Source organism: Pongo pygmaeus, chromosome 4 (genome assembly GCF_028885625.2).
Source record: "Pongo pygmaeus isolate AG05252 chromosome 4, NHGRI_mPonPyg2-v2.0_pri, whole genome shotgun sequence".
NCBI classification, from domain to species: domain Eukaryota; kingdom Metazoa; phylum Chordata; class Mammalia; order Primates; family Hominidae; genus Pongo; species Pongo pygmaeus.
In genome coordinates this window covers 81,341,951-81,363,403 of record NC_072377.2, presented here as the reverse complement: position 1 = coordinate 81,363,403, position 21,453 = coordinate 81,341,951, and the positions used below count along the sequence as shown (strand labels likewise).

At 35.4% G+C, this 21,453-nt stretch overlaps 1 protein-coding gene across 2 annotated transcripts in view; it reads left to right on the top strand.

Moving 5' to 3' along the window:
- Window positions 1–20,876, top strand: part of TBCA (tubulin folding cofactor A) — an 87,238-nt gene extending 66,362 nt beyond the window's left edge. For both annotated transcript variants that reach the window (XM_054488217.2, XM_054488218.2), the window contains 3 exons: window positions 3,630–3,735; window positions 18,755–18,841; window positions 20,619–20,876. In XM_054488217.2, coding sequence (XP_054344192.1) covers window positions 3,630–3,735; window positions 18,755–18,841; window positions 20,619–20,699 — 274 coding nt within the window. In that variant the 3' untranslated portion in view covers window positions 20,700–20,876. The remainder of the gene's footprint in view (window positions 1–3,629; window positions 3,736–18,754; window positions 18,842–20,618) is intronic.
- The last annotated feature ends 577 nt before the right edge of the window (window positions 20,877–21,453 follow it).

Sequence of the window (21,453 nt, the reverse complement as noted above, 5' to 3'; positions counted from 1 at the left end):
TTTTCAGGGCAACACATGCTATTCAATAACTTGTTTCCTGGGCGTTTTCACAAAATACGACTTTTTAAGCAAAAACGTAACTTGTATTTATTTTGATATTCCAATAACCATGCAAATACGCAGCACCTTTACTTATCCCATGTGATGGGTAGTTAAGTAACTCTTTAGTGTTGCTGGAGCCATTGCTGCTGTTTTCCATAGACAAGCACAATGAAGTAGGATGACTTGGATTACCGATCAGAATTATCTGTGGGCTTAGGCATAGAATCCTCCTCTTCTATAGTATACTTCTTCAAAAGTTACCATGTTGTTCTTATTGCTCAGTTTTTGTGAATCACTTTTTTTCTGCTTCAGAATTGTTTTATAAATATGTATTTCTATCTTTAAATTGAAAATGTTAAAAGACAATAGTGAGATTTCTAGACTCAATTTTTTATTCATTCAACCAACATTGAGTGCCTACTATGTAGGAAGATCAATTAAACAATATGAATACAACCTAATCCTCTCTTCAAGGAACTTAAGACCTAGCAAGTAAGTGGCTTCGGTGTAGTGTGTTAATGCTAATATAATTAAGTAGGTGATGGATAGAATTAAGTGGAAGTCTTTCAAGTCGGGGTAGCAACCCTTTTTTGTAAAGGACCAGATATTATATTTTAGGTTTTGCAGGCCATATGGTTCTTCTATCACAACTACTCTTCTCTGCTCTTATAGCATGAAAACAGCCATGCATGATACATAAATGAATGAGTATAGCTGTGTTCCAGTAAAACTTTATTTATGGATATTAAATTTGAATTCTGTAATTTCATATGACAAATCTTTTAAAAAATTTTTAGCCATTCAAAAATGTAAAAACTGTTCATAGCTCTGAGACTATACAAAAACAGATGACCAACCAGATTTGGCTTCCTGGCCATAGTTTGCCTACCCCTGTTTAAGTCTTTGAATTATAAGATGATATGGAATGGACCTCTCTTTAATAGCCTGTCCAATTCCAGCTACTTTCATTGCTAGGGGAATTTAGTCACATACCAGGTTTAGAAGTATTGAAAGTCTCATTGCTAATCCAGTAGTTTCTGAATATCCTTGATATTCTGAATAATGATCATGATTATATAATGATAGTGATAATAAAACAACAATAATAATACTGTTGCGTTGATAATATGCACACAGGTCCCAAATTCATAGCCGTGCAAAGGCCAAGTGTAATGCCTGACTGTTAAGGAAACAGGGAGTTATGTGAATTGGGGCAAAGGAATAGCACGTTAACCATCTATAGGAGACCACAGCCACCACTTAGCTCCAGCCAGTAGTGGGAATGCAGCCCTCATGTTTCCTGATGAAAACATCCAAGAGAAGCCAGAAATTCAGATGTGTATGTCAAATCTCCCAGCTTTTTAATGTGACAACATATTTTTTTAAACAAATATTCTTTGTTTTTAACATTGTGAGTCAAATAAAATCATCTTTAGGTTTCATTTAAGCAGTCTGGTAATTTGCTATCTCTGTCGTAACAAGTTTCTTTTACTATTTAAAGGGAACTTTTTTAGAGAAACATCTTTTGTGGTATGCATCAATGATTTTATTTTAAAATTTTATATCTCAAAGTGTATTTTATTTTAATATTGAAAATTATTGTTAAAACAATTTTAAATTATAAATCAAATGGAGATTTCTGTATCTGACATTCACATGTTTCAGTTGTCATGCTTGAATATGTCAGTACTTGCAGCTTTCTCCTGAAGCTGACTTCATGGTCACAGCTTTCTTTTTCCTTTTTGCCAACAGCTTTATTGAGATATAATTCACATACCATACAATTAACCCATTTTAAGTCTACAGTTTACTGGCTTTTAGTATATTCACAGAGTTGTGCAACTATCACCACAATCATTTTTAGAACATGTTTCTTACCCCCAAAAGAAACCTTATACCCTTTAGCTATCACCTTTCCAATTCCCCTGTTGTCCCCAGTCCTAAGCAACCACTAATCTACTTTACGTTTCTATAGATTTGCCTGTTCTGGATATGTCCTATAATAAAATCATACAATATGTAGCCTTTTATGTCAGGCTTCTTTTTTACTTAGCATGTTTTCAGGGTTCATCCATGTTGTGGCTTGAATCAGCACTTTATTTTTTTTATTGCCCAATACTCTGTTTTCTGGATATACCACATTTTCCATTGGTTATTAGACTTCCACATTTTGCCTGTCATGCCTAATGTTGCTGTAAACATCCATAGACATGTTTTCTGTGGGCATATATTTTTATTTTTCTAGGGTATGTACCTAGAAATGGAATTGTCAGGACATATGGTTACTCTGTTTAACTTTTTGAGGAATAAACTTTTCTAAAGCTACTATACCAATTTTGATTGCCATCAGCAATGTTTGATGGTTCCAATTTCTCTGCATCCTTGCCATCTTGCCAACACCCAGATGGAGAAAGCTATTTTTAATGCATATGGGCTATGAAAGCTTTTTCTTCTGCTGTTTAGATACTGTGTATATATGAATGTTAATATTTTCTTAGACTATACTTTTATATTACAACTTTAAACAACTAGAATTAGGGAAGATTGAGCTATTGTGATTAATTTAATTTGGATTATCTATGGGATAATCAGTAGAACTTTGTATTGCAATATTTCTTATTGTTGAAACTTTTCCTGATGTACTTTTTTTAAAATACTTTTTCTTACTTTAGTAAGTAAACACTAGTTTGTTTCCACCACTTGTCTGTGACAGAACTGCATCTAAATTATCTATCCCAGCTCCTTGCACAAGGAAAGTCTGGCATAAAATTAAATGCACAATAAATACTTGTTAAATGATTTTGTTGTTAAAAAATAATCCAGTCTTTCTTTGTTTTGGATTTGACATGCAATCTACTGAATTTTCCCCTGCCAGTACACTGAACTTTTATCATTGTGCTGTTTCAGATACATATATAAAGGTTTGGAAGACATATTTAAAAAAAAAAAAAGACAGTTGTATTAGTATATATTGGTATATAATAATTTTGAGTATTGCTTTCACATTGTTATTCTAATATACTGAAGTGGGTTTTTAATTTAAAAATTAAGAATTTCATGCTTTGGGCTGGGCACGGTGGCTCACGCCTGTAATCCCAGCACTCTGGGAGGCCGAGGCTGGTAGATCACGAGGTCAGGAGATTGAGACCATCCTGGCTAACATGGTGAAACTCCGTCTCTACTAAAAATGCAAAATATTAGCCAGGCGTGGTGGTGGGTGCCTGTAGTCTCAGCTACTCGGGAGGCTGAGGCAGGAGAATGGTGGGAACCCGGGAGGTGGAGCTTGCAGTGAGCCGAGATCTCGCCACTGCACTCCAGCCTGGGAGACAGAGCGAGACCGTCTCAAAGAAAAAAAAAAAATCTCATGCTTTGATAGATTGCACTTATATTAGGCAGGTATAGGACCTAAGAGCATGAGGATCATGCTTATATTTATGACTAAACTATTTTTCTTCTGTTCCTTCCTCCCCCCATCTAGTATATCTACTTTGGTATTTTAAATATAATATGTTTTGTATTTACACAGTTTCTTTCTTATGGTCTAGAGAGAAAGCTAATTTTCTGAAACATTTTTGGCTTTTTTATAGGTTGGTCAAAGAAAAAGTGATGTATGAAAAAGAGGCAAAACAACAAGAAGAAAAGATTGAAAAAATGAGAGCTGAAGATGGTGAAAATTATGACATTAAAAAGCAGGTAAAATTATATCATAAGTAACAATAGCTAACATTTACAGAATGCCATATTAACTAATGTAGTTTTTATAGTAGTCCTCTGACTGAGATTATATTATTATTTCTTTACTATTAAAACTTCCATTTAAAGATAAGGAAACTCAAACACAGGTTAAATAACTGTGCAAATCACACAGTTGCTAAGTGACATAGCTGAGGTTTTGTTTTGCTTTTTGTTTTGTTTTTGTTTTGTTTGAGACAGGGTCTCACTCTGTTGTCCAGGCTGGAGTAGTGCAGTGGTGTGATCATGGCTCATTGCAGCCTTGACCTCTTGTCTCAAGCAATTCGCCCACCTCAACTCCCTAAAGTGCTGGGATTACAGGCATGAGCCACGGCACCTGGCATAGCTAAGATTTGAACACAGACATTCTGGCTCTAGTATCTGTACTCTTAACGGCTAAACTCTACTGTCTTTCCAATTTTAAGTATCAAATATAAAAATGGACTAATCTTATATTAATTATACATTTAGATTCACAAGTATTGTCTCCACACTGATGTGAAGACCATAAAAATAAAATATGCATTGCACTTTTCAATGGCTACTTCTGATTGTCTTCATGACAAATTTCAGTGGCCTTAACATTGCATACAAGGCTCTTCTTCATTTTGAATCAAGAGATGAGGTTACATCTGCTTATCTAACCTCATTTCTTACCAATCCCTATCTCACCCTCTTAGGTGCCTTATAGCTCCCTGAACATGCCCTTTCTTCTTTGCCTCTGAAATTTTGCATGTCTGGGATGCTCTTACTCCTGGCCTTACCTTACTCTCTCCTTATTAATTTCTGTTCTTCCTTGAGGTCTCTTCTACTCTCACCTCAAACTGAGTTAGTTGCCCCTCCCTTTTGCTCCCATAACACTTTCTTTATTCCCATCATAGCATATATTGAACATTCATTCTCAGCTGACACTTGCTTCATAATTCCTTGAGAAAATAGAGGCCATTAGGGAACTTTCTCGTATTCTTACGACAAAATCTATCAACCTATCTGCATCTGTACCTATACCACTTTCCTTCCTGTAAGAGTGGATTATGTGCCCTAGCCCTTGTTATAATTATCAGTGACATTGTTATTACTCTTTTTTCCCTCATCTTAAATACCTCAATAGCATCTGACACAAGTTACCACTTTCACCTTGAAACTTGACATGTCCTCTGAGGTGTTCAAAATTAAAATCTTGATTTCACACTACTCCAACCTACTCTCCCAAACAAAAAACTATTTCTTTCTTTTTCCTCATCTCAGTGAATGGTACCTCCACTCATCCAGATACTCAAGCCAAAACTTTAGTTGGTCCCTTCTTGATATTTTTGTCTCTTTCTAATAACCACATCTAATAGCATCATCTCCTATTTCTTTTTTTCTTTTTTTTTTTTTTTTAAGATGGAGTTTTGCTGTGTCACCCAGGCTGGAGTGCAGTGGTGCAATCTCGGCTCACTGCAACCTTTGCCTCCTGGCTCAGCTGATTTTCCTGCCTTAGCCTCCCAAGAAGCTGGGATTAACAGGCATGCCCCACCACGCCCAGCTAATTTTGTATTTTTAGTAGAGACGGGGTTTTGTCATGTTGGCCAGGCTGTTGAACTCCTGACCTCAGGCGATCTGCCTGCCTTAGCCTCCCAAAGTGCTGGGATTACAGGGGTGAGCCACGGCACCCAGCCAGCACCTCCTATTTCTTACTCTCTCTATTTTTCTCTCTACTGCCGTTGTTCTAGTCTAGTCCACTATCATCTCTTGCTAGTACTATTTATTGCAGAAGCCTCCCAGTTGGCATACTTCTTTCACCCTTGACATCCTCCATTCCTTCCCCACCACAACAACTAAATAAATCTCTATAAAATGTACCTCAGATCACTTGGTCTTCTACTTAAAATCTAGTGTCAGATGCATTTAAAATAATTTCCAGATGACAGTTTAAAAAAAGGAGAATGTGAACCAGCTTGTACAGACTATATCTTAAAATTTATTTTTAAAATCAGCTTTATGAACTCGCAGTCATTTTTGCCATGTAAATTGTGACATAATTGGTAATCACACTTAACTTAGGCTTTATTCAGCAAAATTAATCAATCATTTAAAATAGAATTTTTTGTAGGGAGTTGCTTTCTGCCATGCAAAAGAAATGCAGCAGCAGCTGAAACAACGTGTTGGCTGTGTCTTCCCTTGGCTATCTAGGAAGATAGCCTTCTTATTTTATTAAGCTTTTAGGAGAGGCCGTCTTCCTTTATTTGTGATATAGCACTGTGTGTATAAAAGACATTTGTGTGTCAGATACTCATAAATTGAGGGAGGATTGGTAAACAGATGTGTAGATATAGTATGTCCCCTTTGTTTTATTTTTTAATATTAATAAATTATATTGGGCAGTGGGGTCTCTCTGTGATGCCCAAGCTGGAGTACAGTGGTGTGATCCTAGCTCACTGTTACTGCCTCAAACTCCTGGGTTCAAGTGATCCTCCCACCTCAGCCTCCAGAGTAGCTGGGACTACAGATGTGTGCCACCATGCCTGGCCAATTTTTAAATTTTTTTATAGAGACAGGGTCTTACTTTCTTGTTTAGGCTGGTCTTCAACTCCTGGCCTCCAGTGATCCTCCCATCCCAGCCTTTCAGAGTCCTGGGATTATAAGCGTGAGTCCCCCGCACCTGTCCTTGTCCGCCTTTATGAACTAACCACGCTTCATAAGGATTTATATATGGAATGTAACTTTTTATTCTTAAAATTATGATACATACTGCTTTTGTACCTCTTTCACTCTTATGTCTTCTGTTGTTTTCCTACATCTAGTGGGAAAATATTATGTCACAGTATATAACTTTATTTCATCCAGGTCCTTCTTGGACTTCATCAGCTTGTTTTCCCAGTCATGTAGCTAGTGACCTCATTTAGTCTTTTTCTTTGCCCTGCTTTTTTTCACCATCAATAATGTATTTTAAAATAGTCCTATAGCTAAAATAGGAGTTATCAGTTACATGGAGTAGAGTAATAAATGTGTTCCCTTTCTAAATAAAATTTTACAAATAAAGTTATGGGTTATCACAGAACCTGTTTTATTTCATTTATAGTTATGTATGTATCATCTTTCAATAAAATCACTACTTTATAGGTAAGGATTAACTACTGAATCCTGTGTTGTAATTGTCATTTCAAAATACCAGCCACACACTAGTTACATTACTGACTACATACACAGATGTAAAAGGGGAAAAAAATTGTTCAAAAGTTGTTTCTACCCTCAGACATGTTAAAATTCTCTTTTTGGTCATAGGTATCATTTTTTTTAACAGGATTTGTTAGATTCATAGCCAACTTAGTACTTATTCAGAAATAACATTTCATGTCTGATTACAGAACAATAGTTGTTTCTGTTTGCTTCTGTTGTCAACCTACCATGTATATAGTTGTCAATTGCAGTTTTGTTTCAGAGTTTCCTAAAAACTTGTCTTTAGCCAACCTACATACATTTCTTAATTTCTTTTCCCTGGCTTAGGTATATTGTGGCCATTCATTTTTTTTATCATATACAATGGGTGTTGTATAACCAAAAGGACTGCTCTGTTTGTGATTGCCTGGGACTTTAAGGTCAGCAGTGGTTTTCTTAACATTTATTGTGCCTTTCATAGAAAATATCAAGAAAGCCAAGTGCTGCATTTTGTGGGTTTTCTACACTTCTCCCTAGATTTCTTCCTCCTCTGAGCTAAACACTATCCTCAGTCACTTCTCACTACTTTGGCTCTTCTCTCGCTTGGATCCATTTTGCTCTGGCTTTCCTACCTCTTCTAAATTGGCTGTATTTTAAGCACACAGTTAAGGTGCTATCTCTTATTCTCTACCAAACTCTTACCTGAAGATGGTTGCCAAAAATCAGGGGACAGTCCCTCTGTTGGACTAGGTATAATTTTGGTTCTTTTAAAATAAGTACTTAGGCCAGGTGCAGTGGCTCACGTCTGTAATCCTAGCCCTTTGGGAGGCCAAGCTGGGTAGATCACTAGAGCCCAGAGTTTGAGACTAGCCTGGGGTTAGCTTGTTTGCATTAGTCCGTTTTTACACTGCTATATAGAACTACCCGAGACTGGGTAACTTACAAAGAAAAAAGGTTTACTTGACTCACAGTTCCACCTGGCTGGGGAGACCTCAGGAAACTTATAATCATGGCAGAATGTGAAGGGGAAGCAAGCACCTTCTTCACAAGGCGGCAGGAGAGGGAGAGAGAGAGAGAGAACAAGTGGGAAGTGCCCCACTTATAAACCCTGTGATCTCCTGAGAACTCCCTCACTATCAGAGCATATAGGAAACCGCCCCTATAATCCAATCACCTCCCACCAGGTCCCTCCCTAACATGTGGGGATTACAATTCAAGATGAGATTGTGTGGGGACACAGAGTGAAACCATATCAAAGGTGAAACTCTGTCTCTACAAAAAATAAAAAAATTTTTATTAGAATACAAAAAATTAGCTGGGTGTGGTGGTGTGTACCCAAAAGTCCCAGCCACCTGGGAGGCTGAGGTAAGAGGATCACCTGAGCCCAGGAGGTCAAGGCTGCAGTGAGCCATGATCATGCTACTGTCCTCCAGCCTGGGTGACAGAGTGAGGCCTTGTCTCAAAAAATACATAAAATAAAATAGAAAATTTAAAAACAAGCAACTAGGTAAAAGTTTTCAGGAGGCCAGAATATCAGTCAATTAAAGATTTATTCTGTCTTTTTTTTATTTTCTGGCTAAACAATATAACATGTCATTCAAATATTGCCCAAATTGATTTTAGCCTTCTGCTTCTGATATCTCTCTTCTTCTCTACCAATTAGGGTTGGGTACAGAGGGTTTTGCCCTCACTTGGTAAAGCTTTCTGGTTTGTTTTTCAACCTATCCTGGGGCATAATGATTGGCAGTAATGACACTCAGTCAGACATATCTCTGTCATTTCTCCTGAGGCACAACTTATCTTTTAGGTTCCAGAAGTAATAAGACAAACTGGTATAATTTTTGGACAAAGAGTTCTCAGTTTTCTCACAAAAGAGTTTTCACAAAAGCTTTGCAATTATTGCATATAATTACAATAATGTAAAATTCATCTTTTTGAAAAAGATGTACACACTTATTTTTACTCTTTGAAACAAGAGTGAACATTTACGATGACATGTTTCTATGTTTTTCCTAAAAATAAAGGGGAAATGTTTTTCATTAAATATATGGAAAATATTAGGAGGCTTCAGTCAACAAAGAAGATACCCCTTTGACCAGGAGTGTCTCACAAGGCTGATCCTCAAAGAAAAACCCAGATTTTCTTTTAATCAATAGTAAAAATATGGAAAATAACGTACAATCATCCAAGAAAATGTGTTTGTCTCTTGGTACATATATGCAGGCTTATAGAAGGTAATACACTTGCTTTTTTTCTTGTTAAAGATTTCACAGGAAATTCCAAAAGATATTCAAAGAGGTGTCGTTACATCCTTCATCCTTCCTCCCCCAATGTTAGTATCTTGTATAAATATAATACAATATTCAAACCATGAAGTTGACCTTGGTACACCACAGAGCTTACTCATATTTCACTAGTTATACCTGCACTCATTTGTATGTTTGCATGTATAGTTCTCTGCAGTAGCATGTGCAGCAACCAATCAAGATGGAGAACTGTTCCATCGCAAAGCTCCCTCTTGCCACTTCTTTTTAGCCACCCCATCCTCTCTGCTCCCAAAACCCCAAAACCCTAAATAATTACACTGCCTCAAGAAAGTCACATAACATAGAATGAAATCTATAGTATGTAACCTTTTAAAATTGGCTTTTTCTGTTCTATATAATTCCCTTTAGGTCCATTGAAGTTATTGAGTGTATCAATAGTTTGTTCTTTATTACTGCTAAGTAGTATTCCATGGTTTGGATGTACTAACATTTAACCTTTGATGAACATTTGGATTGTTTCCAGGTTTTTGCTGTTGTGAGAAAAGCTGCTGTGAACATTCATGTACAGTTTTGATGTGAACATAGGTTTTATTTTATTTTATTATTTCTGTAGGTTTTGGGGGAACAGGTGGTATTTGGTTACAAGATTAAGTTTAGTGGTGATGTTTGAGATTTTGGTGCACCCATCACCCAAGCAGTGTACACTGTACCTGATTTGTAGTCTTTTATCCCTCACCCCATTCCCACCCTTTCCCTCTGAGTCCCCAAAGGTCTGTTGTGTCATTCTTATGCCTTTGCATCCTCATAGCTTAGCTCCCACTTATAAGTGAGAACATACGATGTTTCCTTTTCCATTCCTGAGTTCCCTCACTTAGAGTAATAGTCTCCAGTCCCATCCAAGTTGCTGCAAATGCCATTAACTCATTCCTTTTTATGGCTGACTAGTATTCCATTATTTATCTGTATATATATACTGAGTTACCTCACTTAAAGTAATAGTCTCCAGTCCCATGCAAGTTGCTGCAAATGCCATTAACTCATTCCTTTTTATGGCTGAGTAGTATTCCATCATATATCTGTATATATATACTGAGTTACCTCACTTAGAGTAATAGTCACCAGTCCCATGCAAGTTGCTGCAAATGCCATTAACTCATTGCTTTTTGTGGCTGAGTAGTATTCCATCATATATATGCATGCCACAGTTTATCCACTTGTTGACTGATGGACATTCGGGTTGGTTCCACATTTTTGCAGTTGTGAATTGTGCTGCTATAAACATGCGTGTGCAAGTATCTTTTTCATATAATGACTTCTTTTCCTCTGGGTAGATACCCAATAGGAATTGCTGGATCAAATGGTAGTCCTACTTTTAGTTCTTTAAGGAATCTCCACACGAATGTACTAGTTTACATTCCCAGCAGCAGTGTAGAAGTGTTCTCTGTTCACCACATCCACACCAACATCTATTATTTTTTTATTTTTTGATTATGATCATTCTTGCAGGAGTAAGGTGGTTATTGCATTGTGGTTTTGATTTGCATTTCCCTGATCATTAGTGTTGAGCATTTTTTCATACATTTGTTGGCCATTTGTATGTCTTCTTTTGAGAATTGTCTATTCATATCGTTAGCCCACTTTTTGATGGGATTGTTTGTTTTTTTCTTGCTAATTTGTTTGAATTTGTTATTGATTCTGGATATTAGTCCTTTGTCAGATGTATAGATTGTGAAGATTTTCTCCCACTCTATGGGTAATCTGTTTACTCTGCTGACTGTTCCTTTTGCCATGCAAAAGCTCTTTAATTAAGTCCCAGCTATTTATCTTTGTTTTTATTACATTTCCTTTTGGGTTCTTAGTTATGAAATCGTTGCCTAAGCCAATGTCTAGAAGGGTTTTTACAATGTTATCTTCCAGAATTTTCATGGTTTCAGGTCTTAGATTTGTCTTTAATCCATCTTAAGTTGATTTTTGTATAAGATGAGAGGTAAGGATCCAGTTTCATTTTCCTACATGTGGCTTGCCAAGTGTCCCAGCACCATTTGTTGAAAAGGGTGTCCTTTCCCGACTTTATGTTTTCGTTTGCTTTGTCAAAGATAGTTGGCTGTATTTGGGTTTATTTCTGGGTTCTCTACTCTTGAACATAAGTTTTCATTTCTGTAGGATAAATGCGTAAGAGTACAATTACTAGGTTGTATTCATGTGGTTTTTGTTTTAAAAGAAACTACCAAACTCTTTTCCAGATTGGTTGTACTATTTTATGTTCCCACCAGCAATGATTCAATTTCTCTACATCTTCACCAGCATTCAGTGTGATCTCTATTTTTTAATTTTAGCATTTAGCCATCAGCTATATGAAAGCTGTGTAGTGATAACTCATTGTGCTTTTAATTTGCATTTCCATAATGGCTAATAATGTTGAATGTTTTTTCATGTCCTTATTTGCTGTCTGTATATCCTCTTCAGTGAAAATGAGTGATCAGGCCTTTTGCCCACTAATTGGATGCTTTGTGTTTTTTTTTTAATGTGTGAGTTTTGAGAGTTCATTGTATATTCTAGACACATGCCCTTTGTCAGATACGTGGTTTGCAGATATGTCTGTCTGTAGTTTGTCTTCTTGTCCTCTTAACAGTGTCTTTGACAGAGAAACAGGGATTTTGTTTTTGTTTTTGTTTTGAGACAGAATCTTGCTTGGTCACCCAGGCTGGCAGTGAGGAGATCTTGGCTCACTGCAACCTCTGCCTCCTGGGTTGAAACGATCCTTCTGCCTCAGCCTCCCAAGTAGCTGGGACTGCAGGCATGCGCCACCATGCCTGGCTGTTTTATTTTATTTTATTTTATTTATTTATTTATTTATTTATTTATTTATTTATTTATTTTGAGTCAGAGCCATACTCTTTGCTGGAATGCAGTGGTGCAATCTCAGCTCACTGCAACCTCTGCCTCCCAGGTTCAAGCAATTCTCCTGCCTCAGTCTCCCTAGTAGCTGGGATTATATGCACCTGCCACCATGCCCAGCTAATTTTTGTATTTTTAGTAGAGAAAAGGTTTCACCGTGTTGGTCAGGCTGGTCTCGAACTCCTGACCTCAAGTGATCTGCCCGCCTTGGCCTCCCAAAGTGCTGGGATTATAGGCATGAGCCATCGCACCCAGCCAACAGTTTTTAAATTCAAGAACGTCCAATTTATTAGTACTTACTTTTATGAATCATACTTTTGGTTTCAGGGCTAAGGCCTCTTTGCTTGTCTTAGGTCCCAAAGATTTTCTATTTTTTTTTCCCTAAAAGTTGTATGATTTTGTGTTTTGTATTTAAGTCTTCAATCTATTTTGAGGTAATTTTTATATAAAGTGTTACGTTTGGTTTGAGATTCATCTTTTTGCCAATCAATGTCCAGTTGCTCCAGCAGCATTTGTTGAAAAGGCTGTCTTCCTTTCATTGAATTGCTTTTGTATCTTTGTCAAAAATAGTTGGACATATTTGTGTAGGTTTACTTTTGTGTTCTCTCTTCTGGTTCATTAATCTTTGTCTATCCCTTTAACAATACTGCACTGTTTTGATTCTGTACTGATGTAGTAAATCTTAACATTGGGAAGAATGAGTGTTTATTTTATTTTATTTTTTTTTCAAAATTATTTTAGCTTTTCTAGTTTGTTTTGGCTTTCCATGTAAATTTTTAAATAAGCTTGTCTGTATCTATAAAACACCTTTTGATAGGAATTGCATTAAACCTATAAATCAGTTTGGGGCAAATTGATGTCCCAGTTAATGGATATGGTAAGTCTTTCTAATTTATTTAGGTCTGATTTCCTTCATCAGCATTTTATAATTTTCAGCATACAGATCCTGCACATTATAAATGTATAGCTAAGTATTTCTTTCTTTTTTTTTTTTTTTTTCACGCTCTTGCAAATGGTATTGTTTTTAGTTTTGGTTTCCACATACCATATTTGTTGTTAGATATAAAAGTGCAGTTGATTTTTGTTTTTATGTTGATCTTGTAACCTGCAAACTCACCTTGCTGAACTTATTAGTTCTAGGATTATATTCATTTTCTTTCTCAGACCTGATGATGTGAATTACATAGATTGATTTTCAAATATTTAACTGTCCTTGCATACATACAATGAATCCCACTTGATACTGGTCTATAAATAATTATTTGTATACATTGCTGAATTCAGTTTGCTAATTTGTTGAGGCAGTTTTCTTTTTTTGTGCTGTCTTTGTGTGGTGTTGCTGTAAGGTTAATACAGATTTCATAAAATCATTTGGGAATACTGATTTCAAAAATCATTTGTTCCTTCCTTTTCTGTTTTCTTGAAGGATTTGTGTAAAATTGGTGTTAATTGTTATTTAAATGTTTGGTAGAATTGTCTATTGAAATTGTCTGGGCCTGGAGAGCTCTTTTGTAGGAACTTTTAAATTACAACTTCATTCAGCAGAACATTGGAGAAAAAGTACTTTTAAATTAACAACAACAAATAAATTACAACTTCAGTTTCTGTAGTGATTGATTAATAGGACTATTTAAGTAATTAAGTTTGGGTAGTTGGTAGTTTTTGAGGAATTGGTCATATATTATTTCTTTCTTCTCCTTTTAATAATTGCAGGATCCGTAATGATATCCTCTATTTTGGACTGCTTTTGGTGATTTGTGCCCTTTCGCTTTATCTCTGTCTGTCTTGCTAAAGGTTTATCAGTGTGGTTTCTTTTTTCTTTTCAAGAAACCAACTTTTTGGTTTTTTTATTTTATTACTATTTTTTTGAGACAGGGTTTCACTGTATCGCCCAGGCTGGAGTGCAGTGGTGTGATCCTGGCTCACTGCAGCCTTAACCTCCCAGGTTCAAGCAATCCTCCCACTTTGGCCTCCCAAGTAGCTGGGACTACAGATGTGTGTCACCACACCTGGCTAATTTTTTGTAGAGATGGGGTCTTGCCTGTTGCCCAGGCTGGTCTGGAATTCCTGGACTGAAGCGATCTGCCTGCCCCAACCTCCCAAAGTGTTAGGATTACAGGCATGAGCCATGGCACCCAGCCAGAACCAGCTTTTTGTTTCATACAGTTTTGTCTATTGCTTTTCTGTTTTTAATTTCGTTGATTTCTGCTCTTATATATTATTTCCTTCTGCTTGTTGTAGGTTTATTTTGCTCTTCTTTTTCTAGGTTCTTGAAACAAGAACTTATTTAAATTAAATTAAAACAAGATTATTAATTTCAGACCTTTCCTTTTGATTAATGTAAGCATTTAGTGCTATAAATTTCCCAACAGACACTGCTTTAGCTGCATCCCATAAAATTTGACATGTTATATTTTCATTTCCATTTATCTGTGTCTTTATTTGAGACTTTTTTTTGGCCCATGGGCTACTTAAAGTATCTTGTTTAATTTCTAAGTAGGGATTTTCTTTCTTTCTGTTATGATTTCTAATTTTACTCCATTATAGTCAGATAATGTATTATGTAGGATTTCAGTTCTTTTAAATTTGTTGGGGTTTTTGTTATTGTTGGGGTTTTTTGATCCAGAATGTGGCTTACTTCAGTAAATATTTCATGGGCACTTGAAAAGTATTTGTATTCTCCTTACTTATTAGAACATTGTATTCTCCTTTCTGAGGTAGAGTGTTCTATAAAAGTCGGTTACACCTTGTGCGTTGGTGTTGTGCAGTTCTTTTATACCTTTACTGATTTTCATCTAATGTTTCTATCAGTTGCTGAGAGTGGGGTATTGAAATCCCCAGCTTATGTATATGGATTTGTCTGTTTTTCCTTTCAGCGCTATCAGTTTTTGTTTTACATATTTTTAAACTCTGTTATTTAATGCATGCACAGCTAAGATCACTGTATTTTCTTGGTAGATTGATAATTTTATGATAATGTAACATCCCTCTTTGTCTGTAATAATTATTTTGCTTTGAAGTTTACTTTATCTGGTATTAGTTTAGCCACTCCTGATTTTTTGGCTTTTTAGAGGCAATGTCTCACTCTTTTGCCTAGGCTGGAGTACATTGTCACGATCATAGCTCATTGTAACTTCCCAGCTCCTGGGCTCAAGTAATCCTCCTGCCTCAGCCTCTTGAGTAGCTAGAACTACAGGCATGTGCCACCACACTCACCTAATTTTTATTTTTTGTAAACAGAGTTTCATTGTGTTGCCCAGGCTGGTTGCGAACTGCTGGCCTCAAGCGATCTTCCTGCCTTGGCCTCCTAAAGTGCTGGGATTATATAGGAATGAGCCACCATGCCTAGCCCTGATTTTTTAAATTAATGTTTACATTATATATATTTTCCCATCCTTTTATTTTTTATTTTATTATGTGTGAAATGAGTTTCTTGTAGACAGCATGTTATTGGGTTCAATCCATGAATCTCTGCCTTTTAACTAGCATATTTACATCATTTACATTTAAAGTAATTATTGATACATTAGAGCTTAAGGGCCCAAAGATCATTTTTTTCTTTGACTTAAGATTCTTCTTACAATCTTACTCATTTAGCAATAACCACAAAATACAAGTCAAATAGATTTCCTGACAAGTGAGTACATTAACATTTTACTACCATCTAAAGGAAACACTTAACCATTGTTCCAGTAATCTCTGGATTACTCTAGAGCTCAGCCTGGCAAACTAATGCCATTGGTTTCAGAGGTAGCCAATACTAATATTAGAGTATCTATTGATTATTATAGCTAAAGGTATAGCCAGCTTCTGATGGATGATCTGGATCCTTAAAGAAGCTGGAAACCTCATCACAATCAAGCAATAACCTAAGAGCTTGATTGACATTGGCCAGATTATTTCACAGAACTCTTCTTTCTGACAAAAATGAAGATCTGCCAATTGGGGTACATCCTTTCCAATTTACATATGTTTGACTCTAAAGGAAATTGATTAGATTTTAGGTTCAGCCATTTATTCATTGTTATAACCTGAACCTTGCTAAACTAACTCCCAACTTCCATTTTACCAAATAAGTACCCCCTATAAAACCATAACTTGTTTTAAAAACAATTAGACATCAGTTAGTACCACATCCTGTTGTGTTTGTTCCTCTAAGGTTCTTTGCATCTCCCAGTCTGTGCCAAGATCCTGAATTAAGCTCAGATTTATCATAGTCAACATTAGAATAAACTGACAATTGATTCAGATATTGTAAACAGAGGCGCAACTCATTTGAGTACTACCTCCCAAGGGAAACACTTTGAAAGATAATATTCATTTAATTAAGTTTAGGTGTTTTGGGGGGTATCTTTACATATATAATCACACCTCATATAGTGTGTTTTTAAATTATTCCAGACAGTTGCAATTCATTGTCCCAAGGTAAAATATATGATTTATGGCTTTGATGAAGATGTGGTTTGTGGATTCCAAATCATAGCCATCACTATATTCCTTTGGCTCTCTGTGGCATGATCTTCTTGAAGCAATCTCAAATGTTTCTTTTCGTGTTAATACACCTAGACTTACGGATTTGGAGGACAGAGACCTTTTCTTTTTCATCTTTGTATCCCCAGTATCTGGCGTCCTGAAGACGTATAGTAAACTTATTGAATGAATTGGGGTAGTGTATGGGAGAGCCTGAGCTTTGGCCCTGTGTAAGTCAGAGTCCTGTTTTGATAGACTGAGGATTCTTGATCTGTAATAATAGATAGAATTTTAATGAATAGAAGTTATTTTTGGATGGCATTGTCTAAAGTTTTTTTTGGTGGCTAAAGCTTAGAAAATATTTTTTTTTACAAACACATTTTGTGACTTGTCATGGATTTGACCTATTCATTTCATCTTGTTTAATTCCTGTAACCATTCTGAAGGGAATTCCATAGGAAAGGAAATAGGAAAACTCCACTATGAAATATTCCTGTCACTGATTTTTGACATATATTCAAATTAACCAGATACACAAAAATAATTTAATGGCAGTGGTTAAATGTGTAGGCATAGTATGATTAGCTCTGAAGTAAAATCATGATGTTATGCTTGAAATTTTCAACCTGTGCCTTATTAGTAAAAGAGGTTTAAGTTCAACAATAAATTTCCACCTGAGAAAATAGATGTGAATAAAGAACTTCTTTGTATGTTATAGTTGAGATTTTTGTTTTCAATATGAGCTCTGACAAAGCTATTTGGGAAAGGAAGAAGGTACTGGGACTTAAAGTTTCTATTAAAATATAGTATTATTACCGTTAAATTATATCATTACTTTTTATTTTATATGAGCTTGATAATCTCCTTAGTAAAAAGCTCAGATTTTCTACCTATTTCTTTAAAGGTATTTGACCAAACATTATTTTTTTGGAAATAAATGTTTACATGAGCTCTATGTTTCTTTCTGAGAATAGTTTAAGGAAATAAACCATCCTAGTACTCTAAGAAAAAGCCCTATTTGAAGTCCAATATGTGGCATTAACTTATTTACTCTTATCAGTTGGGTTTCCCTGTCATTGATTTGATTTTTTTTCTTTCATAATTTGATGTGTTATAGTCCAGTTTTGAATGATGGATTTTACGTCCAGAAATATCCTCTAGAATACATATTTCTGTGTTTAATTCTGTAGTGTCTGTCATCAGGAGGAATAGGCAAGAAGTTTAGATTCAGAGGGGTGCCACATTGGTAATTTGGCTTACATTGCATGGGGAGAATAATCTCTCTCCTAAAATGAAGCACGAGGATAAGTAATAACTTTTTATGCATGATAAGCATCAAAAATATGAACCTGCTGGTCTTTGCTTTTCATTTTTCTTTACCTCTCTCTTTCAGTGTGAACCTCCTGCAGTGTGCACACGATGTGATCAATAACTCAATAACTTTTTTCATGCAGTAATTATCTCCATGTGATATTATCTGAACACTGTTTTTCTTTATTACTCAAAAGATGCAGGAGATATTTATATAACCAGCTGATCCCATTTTGGATAAAGGTGCTTTGTGACAGCAGGGGAAATAGTTTATTTTAAATAGCCTTTTAAAATAAATGCTCTATGAAAAGCTTTTCCAGTTAACTTTCACTTAGCATGAGAAGGTGATTACCAAAAAGATATAGTTCTAAAACTTGTACTTTGTAGATTTTACAGTATGAAGTCTTTCTTTTCTAACTTTCTGTTTTTTTTTTTTTTTTTTTGAGATGGAGTTTTGCTCTTGTTGCCCAGGCCAGAGTGCAATGGTGCAATCTCAGCTCATCGCAACCTCCGCCTCCTGGGTTCAAGCGATTCTCCTGCCTCAGCCTCCTGAGTAGCTGGGATTGCAGGCATGCACCACCACGCCCTGCTAATTTTGTATTTTTAGTAGAGACGGGGTTTCTCCATGTTGGTTAGGCTGGTCTCGAACTCCTGACCTCAGGTGATCTGCCTGCCTCGGCCTTCCAAAGTGCTGGGATTACAGGCGTGAGCCACTGTGCCTGGCCTTTCTTTCTAACTTCTAATAAATACAATTTAAGTTAAAATATTGAACCATTTAACATAACCATAACTTTTTTCTGATTCCTCTTAATAAGGATATACTTACCAAGATATGAGCTAAACACATACAAGTTCTGCCATCTTTGAACGTCTCACAGAGATTCTCATTCTAGGCAGAGATCCTACAAGAATCCCGGATGATGATCCCAGATTGCCAGCGCAGGTTGGAAGCCGCATATTTGGATCTTCAACAGATATTAGTAAGCAAAGACTTCTGTGTCTTATGTTTAAATTTTTTTTTTCAGTCCAATACATGGAAAGCCAAAAGTTTAAATATTTAACACTGAGAACTAGTTGGCAGTATTTCTTATTCACTTGCCCTTCATACCACTACATTTTAAAATAATTAATGGAGTTTACATTGTGTTTTGAATTATGCCTCCAGTAAAAGTACTGTTTTCTAGCACGTTTGTTCAGTTTATTAAAATTTAGCTAGTTAAATTTATTTAAGTTATGATAGTACCAGTATTCTTCAGCAATGTCTTGATTATTTGGTTTTCATACATAAAGATCTTTTGAGACATTGAGGATGAGTTGACTGATGAAAATTTTAAAAGATCTAATGTTTCAAAAGAATTTGGGATCTTATTAAAAGGATCTGGAATTCTTTCACATTCAAACCTAAATCAGTTTGAGGGGGGGAAAAAAACCTGGTAATCTATGTAGTCCCCTCATATTAATTTGGAGTTGAATAACACTTTTACTTGCTGGTATAAATGCCTTGTGATACAGAAGGTAGATAAAGCAGGAAATAATAACTGTTAAAATACTGTCTAAGACAGGAAGCATCATATGTATTTCTTGACAGTTTAAATGCTTTTTTTCTGTCATGAATCTTGTAGCTGAGAAAGTAATAGAAATTGCTTGAAAAAAAATAATGTTGGCCGCCGGGTGCAGTGGCTCACGCCTGTAATCCCAGCACTTTGGGAGGCCGAGGTGGGTGGATCACGAGGTCAGGAGTTCAAGACCAGCCTGACCAACATGGTGAAACCCCATCTCTACTAAAAATACCAAAATAATAATAATAATAATAATGTCTTTGGATGATATATTTGTATGTGAAGATGTATTCAACAATATCTCTGCCCTCGAAGAGCTTATATTTACTAACAGAACAAAGATGTGTTTAAGGTATAAGATGGAGGTTTAAGAAATTCTTACCTATAGTTTGAGCTAAGCAAATTCTCAGTCCTTTTGCTTTCAGTTTTCATATTAAATACACACATACTTTGTTTCCTCTACTCTGTTTGTATATCTCCATCTTTTATTGACCTGACATAAATTGCTAACCATAGCTTCATTTAAAAATCAAACAAAATTTCTTATGTAATTTAGATAATATTATTTCATTTGTCTGTTATCATTACAATATATTAGTAAAAGTTGCCTGTATATCAGTATTATGGAAAAACTCAATCTTTAAATATCAGAAAATGAAAGATGTATTTTGTTTCCTTTAGTGTAGGGTATATAATACCCGTTAGCAAGCAGGCAATTCATTTGTTTAATTCAAAGATTATATTTAACTCTGTTGTGACATTGGAAGCCTTCTTTGTCATTGTGAATAGTTGGTGGATTATTTTGGCCTGAATGCTGTCATATATTTAACATGTTAGTAAATCTTCCTTTTTACTTTTCTCTTTCATATGATGATGATGGGTCAACAAAATGAGAATAAACTTTTTCTGAGGTTTTTATTTAATTTACTTAATGCTGGTAGCTTTAGAAGACTGTTATTCACTTATTATATGAGAATATATACAGTGAAACAAAACCACCAGTTATTTCTTCCTTTCCTTGTAAAGAAGGAGCAGAATGTGGGAAACCTGTGGAATTACAATATATTTAGATGAGGCTTGGGATTTTTTACTTTTAATTTTTTAGTTATTTACGTTAATGGTTTGTAATATTTGAGTAAATAACAAAGTACTGAAACTTGAAAAGGATAAACTTAATTTTTATTGTATTTCATTTTAGGAAAGTGAAAAAGACTTGGAAGAAGCTGAGGAATATAAAGAAGCACGTTTAGTACTGGATTCAGTGAAGTTAGAAGCCTGAAACTTTTCTCGTATGGGGTGGTTTTTGCATTAAATCCTGGGGTCCATTTTACAATCCATTATTTTTGACCACTGCTGTGTGTTCAAGTAGTATGAGAATGTGATTGTTTTTATCTGGTTACATATATATTTCTTTGTCTAATTTAATATGTCAAATAAATGAGTTCATCTAATAAAATTGTTTATTTTATACTTTACAAAATTTTTAAATTAACCTTTTATCATTAAACCACATAGACTTTATGACAGAGAACTATAATCTGTTAGGTTCTATTCGAAGTCTACATATTTTGCTTCACAAGCATGGATTGAGTTTTAAAAAATAGAATACCATTTTTTCAAATAAGAATCCAAATTTTAGTTGGGTGTAGTGATACATGTCTGTATTCCCAACTACTGGGGAGGCTGAGGTGGGAGAATTGCTTGAGCCCAGTAGTATGAGGATGCAGTAAGGTATGATTATGCCAATGTACTCCAGCCTAGGGAACATAGCAAGACCCTATCTCTAAAAAATTGAATTGTAAGCAGTTTATTTGGAATAGAATACAACTGATACAAAAGGAAGAACTCTCTTTGGGGAAAGTCTCACATAATAAGACCTTCACAGTGAAAGTCTAACATTTCCATTAGTATAAATGAATGAGAAACATTTAAATCTTTTTCCAGGACAGGTTCACACAGAAAACACCCAACCATTTAGATCTTCAAATAAGATTCTGAACAATGAAGAGTTGAATGGTATTTTGAAACAATAA